Here is a 16,231-nt window from a genome sequence, read left to right as displayed (position 1 = left end):
CTTCAAATATTCCAATTTTATTTTATTTTTTTTACTTCTGAGACATGAAGTTCATTTACATAAAATATCCAAATTCATTAATTACAGTAGACATAAGTACACATGTTCTAAGTGAGCTTAATGTAATGGCTAAAATAATTAAGCATCTATAAGTATTTCTACTATGAAGTCCATTTTATGAAGCAACTGACTTATAAAGCAGAAGAAAAGCATGATGGTCTTTGATCAGTTAACTAGTTATTAATGTAATAAAATCCAGGGCACTGGAATACAAGAAGATTGAGCAATAATACTGTGTGAATGTGAACAATTTAAAAGATCATTTTGTTCCAGTCTGTCCCTTGGCACTAATCCTAAATATGAAAGGGCAGCAGGGAGCCTTATGTATCCATTTAACATTTCATCACATGTAAAGCCTGTTACACACAGAAGTTATTCAATTGCAAAAACAACAAAAACCAAAAATGGGAATTCTTGAACACATACTAATCCATAGACTGTCTCAAAAGCAGTTAGCCTCATCAGCAAACGAAGATTTCATTCATGAGTAAAGCAAGTTTAAAAAAAAAAAAACTCCAAAGAGAAAAAGGAAAATAAACTGGTTAGGCATATGTTTTATTTGTTCATGGAATTTGGATCCCCTACTTCCCACCTCCTGCCCCCAATCCTCTATCCCCTCATCAATAATAAAAAATAATAAATCTTAAAATCAGGCTGACCTCCTAAGCCTGATCAAAGAAATATTATGACTACCAACACTATTTTCACTTTGAAATGACTTCTAATGTTTTACATAACTTCACATGAGCTTTCTCCATGGAGAGGGGAAAGAGTGGAGAAGAAGGGGAAGAATCTGGAACTCAAAATTTTAAATACAAATGTAAAAAATAGTTTTGCAGGTAACTGGGGAAAATAAAAATATTAAAGCAAAATGACTTTTACATGGATGATAATCTATATTAAGCTAGCAATTAATAAGTCTATTATTTTAATTCAAAACATACTTATTACCACTACCAATTTTACCCTGTCAGAAAGAAATAAAATAAAACATATTTGAAATAACAACAGTTATTGGTTTTAATATTGGCAAATTTGAGGCTGGCAATATATAACCATTAAATTATTAATGACTGACTGTTCCCATTAATGAATGCTCTTTCATATAAGATGTTAACAAATAAGAATACTATTTAAATTTTCTCTTTAGGAAGAAGAGCCCTAAGCTGTGCAAGGTATATAAACTATTGTTAACTATCTGTCTAAAGCCAGTATTTAATGACTTGAATTAATGAAGCAAAGAAAAAGATAATTTAAAATTTATTATATTAGGTTTACAAATTTAAAAAAAAATTCTCCTTTGGACCTAGCAAACCCTCCCCAGCTCAGTTTCCATAAGCACTGAAAGCAATGGAAGAAAATGACACTTACCAGCTTTTTACCTGCTCCAACTCAGCTTTCTAAGGACCAGGTTGACGTTGAGGGAAAGGGCAAGATCAGAAAGAAAATGCAGGTGGCACTAGTCTCATTACAAAGAAAATCTCTCCCTTTTGGGTATTGGAAAAGTTGGTTACCTCATTTGTTAGAGATTTTGGAGATAGAAGTGCCTTTCTAGAAATACATATGGCCCAATACCACTGAATATGGGAAGAAAGAAGGAAATGTCCAGTGCACTGACCATTCAGGTAGATGTAGAGTGAAAAAATATGATATAATTGTTTAACAGGAATAATCAAAAGACATGGTCACTTATAGTAAGAACACTCACCTGGTTCCCAAAGAAGTTTTTAATGCAGATGACCCAGACCTACAAAGACTTGATGAAGAAGACATTAAAGAGATTACAGAAAAAACATGGGTAGCCCTAGAGAAATTTGCATCTCAGAAGAATACTGAAGGTTATGCCAGTTTGAGCTGCAGATAAACTAGCTCTAGCTCATGTACACACCATGTCAGCAAAGAGAAAGCCATTCAGTTCTGAAACTGAGCAAAGTGTTATTTGGATGGAGAAAATACAAAGAGATCCCATGGAACCTCCAAGAGTCAAAATTAATAAAATTCCTCATGGCCCTCCTCCTCCTGCACTTCTCATGTATTCTCCTAGTTGAAAGATTACTGTGAAGAAGCCTTAAGAGTGGGAAATAGCCTCCTGCGTCTCAAAGTGGAAAAATGTAAAGGGCTAAACTATTTCGATAGAAAACATCTGGCTACTGATGGAAAAGCACTGCAGACACTTCACATTAATGAAGACTTTGTCACACTTGCTAAAGCTGTCTTCAGTAATAATAATAAGGCTAGTGAGGCAGTGAAGACAGGGGCTCCAGTAGAGAAAAAAATGGCCCCAAAGCAAAGGGAGAAAGATGAAGAGAAAGAACCTTGATAAATGGCCCAGAAAGTCCAGGAAAGACAAGCTGGACCCAAGACCAGGAAGAAAAAGGAGACAGGAAGATTTGGGAACAGGAAGAAATAAGACTGGATGGCCACAAAAAGGAACGACATGATAGGGAATGTTTTCAAAGCAGCTCCCGATGAGAGATCAAAGCAACTCCAACTTTCATTCAGAGCGTTGGAGAAGTCCCTGATCTCGGTGTCCCCAATCACCAGATGTCCAATGAAGGTCAGGGTGGCCAGAAATCATCCAACCAAATTGAGGAGAGTCAGTGAGGTTATGCTGGTAGAGAAGATAGATGAAGCGTATAATGTAGATGCTCAAGCTCAGAGAAGGGGCAAAGACACGGCTCCAACTATTTACAGACTTGGCAAAAATCCAGACAAAGGTATGTATGGTTATGGCCTTCAGGTCTGAGAAAAGACCAACTGATCAATTCCCAATAAGAAATTCTCTGACTGAGTTGGCAGGCAGCAAGGCCAAAAAGGGATGACTCAATTTAACAAAGATCTCTTTGTTCTAAACAAGTTTTTAGAACAAGCCAAACAGCATGGAGATAGGAGCTGCCCTCAGGAAGATGAACATGAAGGCAGGAAGAGTCTCAAAAAGACCAAACTATTCTCCAAACTCTAATGATACTGGCTATCTGGGAATTCTGTGAAACTGGTTAGGATGGAAAGCACATCTAGGGCTGTAGATCCCACTACTTTTTATTCCTGGGGTTAGATGCAGTGGTTCTCAAACTTTTGTTTTCAGTATCTTTATCCTATTAAAAATTGAGGATCTCTCCAAAGCATTTTTGTTTATCTGGGTTATATCTATAGACATTTTCAATATTGGAGATAAAAACTATTTTTGAATTTGTAGACCCTCTAAAAGGGTTTCAGAGATTCCCAGGATTCTCTAAACCAGGGGTCCTCACACTATGGCCCACAGGCCAGATGCGGCAGCTGAGGACGATTATCCCCCTCACCCAAGGCTATGAAGTTTCTTTATTTAAAGGCCCACAAAACAAAGTTTTTGTTTTTTGCTATAGTCCAGCCCTCCAACAGTCTGAGGGACAGTGAACTGGCCCCTTATTTAAAAAGTTTGAGGACCTCTGCTCTAGACCATACTTTGAGAACCACTGAGTTAGAGGAAAGGGAAGCACACGTTAAAATAGTCTGGTTGTTTCTAGAAGGTGAGGACAATATTCATTATAAGCTTCAGCTTTCCTCTTTCAGTCATCCCCACCCCATTCACATCAACAGAAGATCCATACAATCCATTACACCAAATTAAGATCTAAAGACAGCAAGGTGTAGAATAGAGCACCGGCCCTGGAGTCAGGAGGCCTGAGACACAATCCAACCTCAGACACTTAATACTAGCTCTATGAGTCTGGGCAAGTCATTTAACCCCAAATGCCCTCCTCCACCAAAAAAAAAAAAAAGAGGCTATTATATCTTTAGTGACATTAATTTTGGAGGATTAACTTTCATAAGGAATTATTCTTATACATTAAGCCTGTTACCAATCATCCTGAGTAGGTAGGGGAGCTGCCTACTACTTGATGAATGTTTGTCCCCATTCTGTGTGCCTAATTTTAATGTGGAATGGGAAAGTCTGTGTGGTATAACTTTTAAATAAAACATTTTAAAGACAAAAAATTCTTTTTAAAAATAGTCTTCAAAAGTATTCAATAAAGAGTTGTTGATGATGAAAATGAATAAGATGACTGGATCTTATTTCAAACCAAATTACAACATATTGTGGAGACTAGTCTCCTAATTGCTAATTCAGTGTATCCCATCCTGCTAATTCCTGCTGTAGTTCAAGTGCTATGAGTTTCTTTCAACAGATTTGGTCCCACAGATATTTTTTGGAACTAGTTATTTGGCCAAGTATATGCTTTTATTTTATTTCTTTTACTATGTCTCAGCTGTACCTTAAATAGAGCTGCTTTCTCTTAAAACTGTTTTTTCCCTTAGATTATGGGATTATGGCTAAGTGACAAAGTTAGATTAAATTAGTTTCCCACACTTTCTCTAGAGATGGGGAAAAAGCTGTGTATTTTGGTTTCAAAAAGTTTTCCAGCTAAAGTGTAAAGTGAGAATAAAACAGATTTAGAAGATAAACAATTCAAGCTATTAAGCCAAGTCCTTTAGATTCTGCCAATGAAGCAAAGTTTTCTACAGACACAGTGAAGATAATTTCAAAATATAAATTAAATTGAAAATAATGGGAATTTTCCATATATGTGTGTGTATATATATATATCAAAGGAACTGAGTAAAGACATGTTCTCTAAAAATGCAATTGAACTGCAGGGGCAGGAAAGTAATAAAGTAAAAACTTAATTATCTAACCAAAAGATTCACAGAAAAAAAAGTTTTATATTATCTTTAATTATGATATTCTTACTTTTTGGTAGCTACACTTAACATAACTAACTTCTGCCCCAAATAATTCATCTACAAAGTCCATGAAGCAGAAGTTGTGAAAATGTAACCAAAGGTGAGACTTTGGTCAAAGTGCAAAAGATAAAAATCAGATGAGTCTATCAAACATAAATGAAGATACTGACCAAATACATGTGGCAATACTAAGTATTTATTTTATTTCATAAATTTAAAGTTTGTAGCTTATGTAAGGAAACTCCCAAGGCCCAGATTTCACATTAGGCTACTCTTCCTATCTTCTCTGGATTATTTTTAAAACCTTCATTGTCTTTGATCAATTCTCCCATTCTTTCTTCTTTCCTCCCCCTTTCCTCCTCAGGCCATTATCAAACTATAATTTTTTAAAATCCCTTATTAAGTTCTGAAATTAACTTTAAATCAAATAAGGAAATGCTGTCCCTCTCCTCCATCTCCTTTTCAAAAAGAAAAAGTTGTGAGTGTTCACCCAGGGACTCAAAAATTCACTCTGGAATTTTTTATTATATAAGATGGCTTTCTGAGAGAAGTAGAGTGGAGAGATAGAGAAGAAAATTTTTATGACATAAAAATAAAAGATATCAATAAACATCGGACAATAACAGCCAATTTTATATGGATAAAACTGCCAGTTGCTACTTTTAAATGAGAAGTTCATTGGCATCCCAGTTTTCAATACCATTTAAACGGCTTCTCCTTTACTGGAGGTGGGTGGAGTGGTAATATTTATAGACTAAGTTGCAATTCAACATGTACATGGAAAGTATCTGATGCCTTGGTGAAGGAAGACCCTCCTCTTGACTAGAAAGACTTGAGGTTAGATTACATGTCTGAGATGTAATCCAGCCAGTTCCAGAAAATTAATTGCTACATTGGCCACGGGTTGTTGAATTTTGAGATCTCAGAAACTCATAAGGATCATTAAGAAACTTGCAATCGGTTTTGGAAGAGGGAATATTCCCTGTCTGAAATAATGTATTCAAGAGTTCAAGTCATGAATGCTTCCTACATAAGCAAGGCCCAGGAGGTGGGCACAGTGACTCACTCAGAAAGAGAGCTAATATGCTACAGGACTCAAGATTCAAATTCCAAATCTGCCATTTAATACCTGTATGACTCTGGACTAGTATCTTGGTCTCGGTTCCTCATCTCTAAAATAAATAGGTTAAAACATGGGGCCTCTAAGATCTCTCCCAGCGATAGATCTTTGACCCTAACCTCCTAATCTTAGAGGTGTGGGAACTCCTCCCAAATTCAACTTCTAACCTTAAGAAAACTTCCTAAGACTATAAAAGGGCTACAATAAAAATGGGAGTCCAGGTCTTCCTGTCTCCAGGCTGGCAATCTATCTCCTATTTTGTGCTGCTTGTACATGAAAGCAATCTCTAATGTGAAGGTTAGAATCTGGAGAAAAGTCACATGATAGTGGGAACTTCCCAAACACCAGATTCTCCTTATTTAAGAATTTTTCTAGGTAATATCATCTTAGGAAAAAAAAAATCAGCACCATTCTGCCTCATGCCTGCAAACTTGTTCTCTGCTGAAAACTAATGGTTTTCTGCTTCATGTGATAAATTATAATTTCCACACTCAGACCATATAAATTAAGAATATCATGTTAGGAGCTGTCCTAACCACATTTTATCTTCTTTTACACAGAATGATTTTCTTACCTTTTTCATTTCTTCAACATATGCAATCATAGCTTCTTCTTTGGTCATATCTCCCAGTGAACTCCAAGCATCCCTAGTAATTAAAATATTGGAATAAGAAGGACCACACAAACAACATAGATCTTATATCTGACTGACAGTTCTTCAAGCTAGAATCTGCAGACAAACTACAGGACACAATTAATTTGAAACAGGCTCTTTTAGTAGAGCCATCCTAGGAAGAGGGGTCTCATCCCTTTGCTAACTGGTATACCCCAAAGAAAGATGGCAAACATGGATTAAAATAAAGACAAATTCATAATTACTCCATGTCTCATCTATATTATGATAAAGATTTTCTGAGAATTCTTTAAAAGATGCTTATTAAATGATTACATAGAAGGAAAGATCAATGATATGGATATTTTGGGAAGATTAAATAAGTTACTAGAGTAGACCCGAAATATTAAACAGAAGATGACATAAATACTAACACTAGCAGATATTTATACAACCCTTTATATTTCACAAAGTAATTTGGATAAGTTTTCATTTGACTTTTTTCCAATAACTCTCTGAGGTAGGCAAAGCAGCATTACAATTCCCATTTTACTGAAGTAGAAAGAAGCTCAAGATACTTAACAAAGACCCAGGTAAAAAGTGACAGACCAGGACTCCAAATTCAACTGGTTCTACTACACCAACACTAACCTAACCTCAAAGATTTCACATATGATATATCTGAACTTTAAGAATGAAGACAGGTTTATGAGACTGAGTTTTAGTCTTCAGAATCATTTTGGAAAAGAAAAGTTGTTTTGCTATATGTAGGGAGTAAATGACTCCTGGAAAACATCACTTAACATAGAAAATTACCCTTTCTCTCAGCTTTTAAAAAAATTTTTATACAATCTGCTATATAAATTTTGCTAAATTCTGACTTTCTTACTACCTCCTCTACTTGAGATATGAGTGCAAAAAGCTGACTTTGGGCTTCCCAGATAATGGAGAGGGACAAAAGAATCAAGGCAAGTAAAGCTTCCTTGAGAAGCCAGAGAGGCACAACATATTTAACAAATAGGAATTTAGCAAAATTTATATAGCAGATTGTATAAATTTTCTTTAAATGTGCTTAATGTTCTGTGAATGTATTTGTGTGTTTGTGCTAGATATGGGATACATTAATGATTGTATTCCTTTCTGACAAATTAATGTGGCAGAGGTCAGATAAAACGTATTTGATTACATGAAAATCAATTGCTTTTACACAGTAAAATGGAATTTAGAATAAAGCCTCTGCCATGCCTGGCCTTTGTAACCCTTGAACAAGTAAATGAGTTAATCTCTAGGTGAGGCATATCTCTAAGCATCTAAGCAGAAAAAATTCTCCCCTGCACTGATGAGAGAAGTTACCCCCCCTCCCCCAGCTCCCTATAACAATGAAATCACATGTTAAGTAATCACTATTCCTTTTCCTTGTTAAAGTTAATATGCTTTTTTAAAAGGGTTAATACCTTTTAAAAAATTGTCTATGATAAAAATTTCTGGTTTCATGTATACACCTTTTGAAAATCTTACCACCATTCCCTAGAAAGCTTACTGGGATAATTTCAGCACCTTAAAATCCAATCAATCTTGGGATTCTATTTCATCATTATCCTGATTTGAGATTGGGCTATGAATTCTAAATCTTCACTTTAGGAGAAAGCTCAGATCAAAATATTTCATTTTCTCATCTGGCTATATTTATTTGGAATTTGTCTTACTTCTCCACTAGGCCTACATGTAGGGTTGCCTTATCCTGTCTTCTATCCGCCCTCTCCCCACCCCTCCCAGCATTGTCCAACTTTTTGTGTTTTGTTTTCTCTCATTAGACTATAAACTACTTGAGAGCAGGGACTTTTTTTTTATGTAACCCCAACACTTAGCACAGTGTTTGGCACATAATAAGTGTTTCATAAATGTTTACTGACTACTGACTATACCAAACAAATAGTCATCAAGACTTTGCTTAAAGAGATGAAGAAACTATAACCTTCCTGACAGCTCATTCTACTAATTATAGCCTCTTAGAAATTTCCACCCATTCCTCCTAGCTCCGCCCTATGGAGCTAAGTAGGCCATGTCTTCCAACTGACCTTCAAATATTTAGAGACAGCAAGCCTGTCCCTGCTAAATCCGTTCTTCTTCAGGACAATTCTTTCAACCAGTACTGATGTAGCAGAAATTCAAGACCCTTCACCATTCTGGTTCCCTTTCTGGAGGCTGCCTCCAACTAATCAATGTCTTTCATAAAATATGGCTTCCAAACTAAACACATTAGCTAGGACTCCAGAAGCTGATGGCAATCTCTGGAAACTGCAATGAAGGGTTGCCATTGCCATATTCCGCTGCCTTTTGGAAAAGTGTCCTGAAAACAGCCTGGGTTCAGACTTTGTCATTGGAACAGTGGCAAGTTTAGTTCCTGGTAGAAGATGACTCTATTTGTGCCTATTAAAAAGCAATGAAGTGCATTTTTCAGGGATTTTAGGTATAATCCCATATTAGTTTTAGTCCCTCAATCCCCATTTGCTATCGAAAAAGACCAAAATTACTTTAGTTGGTGAACAGAAATTACTTTTCCCACACATTTTACCTGAGGAAGCAGAACAATATAGACACAAGCAACCAGGACAATTTTCTTCTGGTATATTTTTACTCTTCTAGAATCTTTAAGATACCTGGTTCACTTTTATTGGTTTTTTTTTTTTTCTTTTCTCTTTTCTCTTTACCAAGATGTTCTTTTCTGTATGAGTATGATTCTGCTTAAACTTTAAGCAGGGGGGAGCAATCTAAACTTTGTGAAAGGCTTATGGATGGCAGAAAAATGAACAATCTCAAATTAATGATTATCACACATCGTTACAATCCCCTTTTCACACATTCATAATTACCATTTATATCTCCCAATAGGATCCCAGAATCCTGGTCTTGAGATGTTGCAGGGTCCTTCTGTGGCTTGTTTATAAAAGCTGTAAAACTTTAGCATCATTTCATTTGTTGGCTGGAATGAACCTGTGGAAAATAATTTAAAATACAGTGTTTTGATCCTGGAAGAAAAAAAATGAAGATTGAACACCAATAATCCATCCTACAACATTAAAGATTTGGAGCTGGAAGGGATCTTTATGGTCATTTAATTTAAGTTGAGGCCCAGAGAAAGGAAGCAACTTGCCCACAGAGGACCCCCCAATCATCAGACTCTAGATGCAATGTTCTCTCCTCCACTGTCCCCAACTCCCACCACTTTACATGCCTTTGTATGTCCTACCATGTCTAAAATGTACTCTCTTGGGGCAGCTGAGTGGTGCAATGGATAGAGCATCAACCCTGGAGTCAGGAGGACCTAATTCAAATCAGATCTCAGATACTTAAAACCTCTTAATTGTGAGACCCTGAGCAGATCACTTAACCCCAATTGCCTCACAAGAAAAAAAAGAAAGAAAAGAAAATGCACTCCCTTCCTCACTCTCATGTTTTAGCTTCTTTTAAAGGGCAACTTATATGAATTAAGAGGAGTTGGTAAAGGCTTCCTGTAGAATATAGGAGTTTAATTGGGACTTGAAGAAAACCAGGGAAGTTAGGAAGCAAAGATGAAGGGAGAGCATTCCAAAAATGGAAGAAAATGCTTGGGAGTCAAGAGATAGTAATTTAAGGGGCAGCTAGGTGGCGCAGTGGATAGAGCACCAGCCCTGAAGTCAGTAGGACCCGAATTCAAATCTGCTTTCAGACACTTAACACTTCCTAGCCGTGTGATCCTGGGCAAATCACTTAACCCCAATTTCTTCAGCACACACACAAAAAAGAGAGATAGTGGTGTATTCCAAGAATGGGCAGCTAGGTGAGGCAGTACAGTAGAGAGACTATAGCACCGAACCTAAATTAAAGCATATGTCTAATAAATTAAAAAAAGAAAAAGAAAAAGATCTGAGTTCAAATCCAAACTCAGATACTTACTACTACGTGAACAAGGCAAGTCATTTAACCCTTTGCTTTAGTTTCCCCGTATGTAAAAATGAGCTAAAGAAGGAAATAGCAAACCATAACAGTATTTTTGTCAAGAAAACTTCAAATAGGGTCACAAAGAGTAAGAACACGACAAAAATGACTGAAAAAGAGTAAGAACATCACAAAAATTACTCAACAAAAATTCTAGAAACACCAAACCCAGTGTCACTAGACTGAGCAGAATATGGCAGAATAAAGTGAAAGAAGATGCAAGGGGGAGGAAAACAAGGAGGGAGCCAAGTTATGAAGAGCTTTGAATGCCAAAGGTTTTTGTAATTGATGTTGAAGGTGACGGGGAGCTGACAGAGTTCATAAAAGAGAAGCTGGGGGAGGGAAGGGAAGGAATAGACATGGTCAGATCATCACCTTAGGAGAACTGCCTTGGTAGCTTACCAAAAGGTAAGGACAATAGCTCAAGAGTGAGGAAGATCTGTACTAAGATCATACTGTATTAGAATAAAGAAAAAGTCATATTCAAAAGATGTCACAAAGGTGAATCAAAAAGCTTTCATAGCATATTGCACATGGGGGATAAGAGACTGTTAGGAGTCCAGGATGACATCTAGCTTGTGAGCCTAAGGGACTGGAAGGATAGTGTTGCCCTTGACAGTATTAGCCAAGTTTTAGACACATTGACTTTAAAATGTCTACTGGACATGCAATTTAAGATGTCTGAAAGGTAGCTGGAGCTGTGAGTTTGGGTTAGGCTAGGCAGATTTAAGAATCGTCATTATAAAAATCTTAATTAAATCCATAGGTGCTAATCAGATCACCAAGTGAAGTAGAATAGCATAAATGGAAAGAGAAGAGAGCCCAGGATCAACACTTGAGGAACGTGTACAGTTGGACAGTATGATCTGGAATACGATTCAATAAAGAAGGCAGAAAAGTGCCCAGGAAGAGAATCAGGAGAGAGTGATGAGCTAGAAACCTAAAGAGAGGGCAAAACAAGGAGAGGAGTATGAGCAACAGTGTCAAAGGCTACAAAGAGGTCCAGAGCAGTGAGGACTGAGAGAGTGTCATGATTTAGCCTGATGAGGTCAGCAGCTGAATTATAGGAGATTAAGAAGAGAGTGAGAGGAGAGGCAGTGGGGGGTCCTTATAATGCTTCCTTTTCAAGAAGGCTAGCCACAGAGGCTAGAAGAGATGAAGGATGACAATTATCAGGGACAGAGAGATCAAGGGTTTTTGAGGAATGGGGGGACATGGATGTGTTGTAGGCAGTAGGAAAAGAGCCATGAGGGAGAGTGGGGATGACATGTTGGAGATAAGAAAGAATGGGATTGCTTCCACAAGTAGAGAGGTTACCCTTGGTAAGGAGCAAAGCCACCTCATCATGGAAGACAAGAGTGATGGAATAGATTGATAACGGCACAAGGCATCTGAGTGATAGATGAGGAAGAGGAGAAAACAAGCACAGAAATGCCTATTGGCTAATTGTAGCTATGAAAAACTACATTGTAGGTAAACAGCTGGCCTCATTGTCCAGCCTGCAACTCATCTTGGCTGTGTGGCACTTAATCTCTTAGTGTCCCCGAGCTACAGAGTGATGTTGCAAGAGATTACCTCACTGTGGATCTTCCAATGAGCCCCAAACCAGATGAAAATGTAAATGAGATTACAATAAAAGATTATTTTACATGTTAAAATTAAGTCAACATGCAACCAATAGGGATCCTAACATAGAGAATAGTAGCCCTCACTTCTATTTAGAGTTTGACATCACTGCTCTTTACCAAGGAAATCACAGCTCTGCCTCCACTACCACCCTTCTCCTCCTAACCCTACTTCCAACTCCTGTATTCAACAAAAAAAATCCTAAGCTGTAAAGACAGCCTGGTGAACAAGAAAGAATGCTAGATATGGCATCAGAAAGGGATGAATTCATATTTTGCCTCTATTTACTGTGTGGTCCTGAGTGAGTCACTTAGCCCGTTTATCTCACTTTACTCATATATATGCCTAACCTATAGTATAGGCTTTTGGGCTTATATTTGTCTGATTAGCCACAGTTAAACACAGTGTACATTGACTCCAACACAGAAATGTTATTTTGGTCTTCTCTGAGAACAAAAGACAATAAGTATAAATTTATATATAAAATAACAGGACTATACTTGATGGCTTCTAAGATCCTTTCTATTCTAAATCTATGATCTAGGGAAATTACCTTGTATAACAGAAGACATAGTATGACTATGTAATATTATGCCTATAATATTATGCACAATAAAATGAGTCTGAAGAAAAAACAGAGCTTTAAATTAAAATGTACTAAAATTCAGTCATGCAAATAAATAGATAATGGTTATGGTTGTGTCCAAAGACACATCTCTGAATTAAAAAAAAATTTACACAGTCCTCCATAAAGTCTGTCTTTACTTTTCAACTTTAATAACTTAGATTGCAGATGTGATGGTTACAAATTCTACATGGTTTCTGAAGGCAATATCCAAATGTACATAACATATTTTAGTTTTGGGGACCAAAAATGACTATTCTAGGCAAGATTCTAGGCACAGGACAGTGCCTTCAGTTAGTTGAGCTAAAGTCCACTAAGAGCTAGGAAAAGAGAATTAATGATTTTATCAACAATATGTAATACACAAAAACTTTATTTCTAACTAGAAGAAAAAACTAGTTCAATGCTGACAAAAATGCTTCTCTAGGAGATCCTGCCTAGCACTGGTACAGTCATCCAAGAGGCTTTTCAAGGAGGGGTTTAGTAAAAATAATACCCAAATCTGATACCAACTTCTTCCTGTGAGGTCAGGCCTCAGACCACAATGGAATCCAAGCAGGGAATTAGCAGAAATGGACCAATTACTGTTCTACCTGACCCACATAGAGAGAACCTAAATCATAAAGCCAGAAGAGACTTTTAGAGCCAAGAATTCATCAAGGCCAGTTTCCCCATTTTATAGACAAGGAACTGAAGATCCTAAGAAATAAGCTGATCCAGGTTACCCAAAATGTTTGTGGCAGAATCAGAAGCCAGTTTTCTTCTACCAGACCATGGGGCTTCTGTTACCTCAAAATTGGTTTCTTTCTTTTTCTCTTCCTTTTTTTTGTGAGGATTAAAAATGCAGTGTGTAAAATCAATAATAAAAAGCTAGGCATCATACATGCTAAACATATTTATGGCTACAGTGTTTTCTGGAACAAAGAATAGGAAACAAAGTAGATGCTCACTGAGGAATGGCTAAACAGACTATAGGACAGGAAAAGTAACTGAATTTTCCTGTGTTGTGAGAAGTGATGGAGATGATGAACCCCAGGAAAACATTTCCCACTAAATGTCATATGTGGCTATTTCCCCTACCATGGCTAATTTTTTAGGTCAAAACTTTAAAAACTATTCAAAGACTTTATTAAGAACCTGTATAATGAAGGACAGAATGGTATAGTGTGAAGAATACAGGACTTGGGGTCAGAAGCTCTGGGTATGAATCATGTCAAAATACTAGCTTTATAGTCAGAGATAGGTACTTTACTTTTCAGAGTTTCAGTTACCTGGTGGGTAAAATGGGGATAATACTTATAATATACAACCTACAAAACTGCAGGGAGAAAAATTCTTTGAAATTTTAACGCTCTCTCTCTTTCTCTCTCTCTCTCTCTCTCTCTCTCTCTCTCTCTTCTCTATCCCCTTCCTTTCCTCCCTCCCACTTCCCTCTCTGTCTTCCTTGTAATACACACACACACAAAATGTATACACATATCTCCTGAGAGATGTTATTTCAAACATAGATAACACAGTTATTTACTTATTAATTCTTGCTGGGTCAAAGGGTATGAACCTTCTATAATCCTTTGGCAGAGTTTCAATAGTTGAATCACTTTACAACTCTATACACAGTGCATTAATGTTTCAATTTTCCCAAACATTTTCCTTTTCTTTTACATTAGCCAATCTGATAGGTATGAGGTGGTATTTCTTATCAGTTTTTTAAAATAATCATAATACTTACTATGTGCCAAACACTATGCTAAAACTATACAATTATTATCATATTTGATCCTCACAAAACCTCTGGAAGGTAAGTGTTCTTATAATTCCCATTTTATAGATGAAGATATTGAGGGGAAAAAGAGGTTCAATGACTTGCCCCAATGTCACATAGCTAGTGTGTTTGTGGCTACAATTCTGCTAGAAATCACACACAAAGCTATGAGTTTTTATTTTAGCCTTTAGATAGAGGTAGAATAAATAATTACAAAAGTGTCCTGATGATTAACTTTGTAGTAAGAACATCTAAAAGACATTTTGTCCAATTTAGCCAAAAGTTACAAAGTCTTTCAATTTCCAATGTTCTTTGGAAATGTTCAACTCACTGTGGATCTTGCTAATGTCTCTTTTGGGCATTTATCATTATCTTTTTTGTATTAAGTTACTATATTATGCTTATCTGATCCCTCTACTAGATGGATGATGTTACTAAAAGACAGGAAATATTTCTTACTTATCCTTGCATTTCATACTACACCAAGTTGTACAATGCTTTTACATAATCAGATATTTAATATTTATTGAATGAATAGTAAATATGTTTTTAGGAATAACTATAAAACATATGTCTAGCAAGGAGGAAAAGAAATGGGATGAGAGGGAGGAGCTTCTGTTATATGCTCTTACCTGATTGGGTAACATAATCTTAACTCAAAATACCAAAAAGTCTCTTTCCAATGCAACTCAGTTATTAAGCAAAAAAATTAAAAATAGATTGTATATAAGCCTGTAAGTCTAATAACATCCCCTATTACTCCCTGAGCATTTAAATTCCTGAAGGCCAAGGACACACTAGATATAAGCTCCATGAAGGATTCAAGTTTATCGTAGGCTCTTAGGATTAAGGAATAAGGAAAATAAGCTGCAGGTTTTTTACATATTTTTTTCATAATGTTTATATATTTTCAAATAGCCCAAAGATATTTCAAGGAGAATAGAAATAATTGTCTAATAATCATTCTAAATATTTATCCTTTTACTTTTGGTTCACAAAATATAACCCTTGTGCTAAAAGTTCACATGGTTTGATTCAACAGCTTTGCCTTTCAGAGCACATGTTAAATAGCAGACAAACTTGTTCTGTAGAGTGATCAGTTGTTAGAACTTGTGTATTTATTAAGTTCCATCTAATGTCAAGAAGCTAATGGAAGCTAAATAAGCTAAGGTTGTGAAATGCAACTTTTCCAATTAGGTAAAAGACAGGTGGGGAAAAGGATTGCTTATTGCCTTATAATCCAATTGCACAGGAGAAAGAATAGATTTGAGAACACTTTCAACTCCAAAAAAGTTGTAGCCCTATCTCTGACAAATGAATCTTGTCAATGTAAGTATGAAGGCACACTAAAATCAAGTGATTTGTAGAGGTCAAATATGAGAAACCAACATTTAAACCAAGATCTTCATTACTTTTAGCACAGCACTCTATATCTTACTCCATGGTCCTGACCATTTTATAATTCTTAAAATTACATTCATCAAAAAGCCTTTGTGGATAAACATTTTAAGTAATGACTCCTAAGTAATGTAATTCTCCCTAGAATTTACTTATTTTCCTTTATCAATTTCCTAACGTCCTGCTTTCGTCCAGGTTTTCTTATTATCCAATAGGGGGGAAAAAAAAGTAAAGTTGACCTTAAAGTTATTAATGGAGGAAAATGGTTGGGCTTTTATTTTGTCTTACCCAATTTTCTTTTTGTAAAAACAAAGAATACAAAGT

General features: G+C 36.2%; 1 protein-coding gene across 4 annotated transcripts in view; it reads right to left on the bottom strand.

The window, feature by feature from the left end:
• ACBD5 (acyl-CoA binding domain containing 5) overlaps nucleotides 1–16,231 on the bottom strand; it is a 60,096-nt gene that overhangs the window by 40,364 nt on the left and 3,501 nt on the right. For 2 of the 4 annotated variants that reach the window (XM_051962997.1, XM_051962998.1), the window contains 3 exons: nucleotides 9,392–9,512; nucleotides 6,480–6,552; nucleotides 1,769–1,807 (listed from right to left, as the gene is read on the bottom strand). In XM_051962997.1, the coding sequence (XP_051818957.1) occupies nucleotides 1,769–1,807; nucleotides 6,480–6,552; nucleotides 9,392–9,512 (233 nt within the window). The remainder of the gene's footprint in view (nucleotides 1–1,768; nucleotides 1,808–6,479; nucleotides 6,553–9,391; nucleotides 9,513–16,231) is intronic. The other 2 variants (XM_051962999.1, XM_051963000.1) reach the window with 1 other exon arrangement.

This window comes from Antechinus flavipes, chromosome 5 (assembly GCF_016432865.1).
Source record: "Antechinus flavipes isolate AdamAnt ecotype Samford, QLD, Australia chromosome 5, AdamAnt_v2, whole genome shotgun sequence".
NCBI classification, from domain to species: domain Eukaryota; kingdom Metazoa; phylum Chordata; class Mammalia; order Dasyuromorphia; family Dasyuridae; genus Antechinus; species Antechinus flavipes.
The sequence above is the reverse complement of the archived record's forward strand: the minus strand, read 5'-3'. Positions and strand labels throughout refer to the sequence as shown.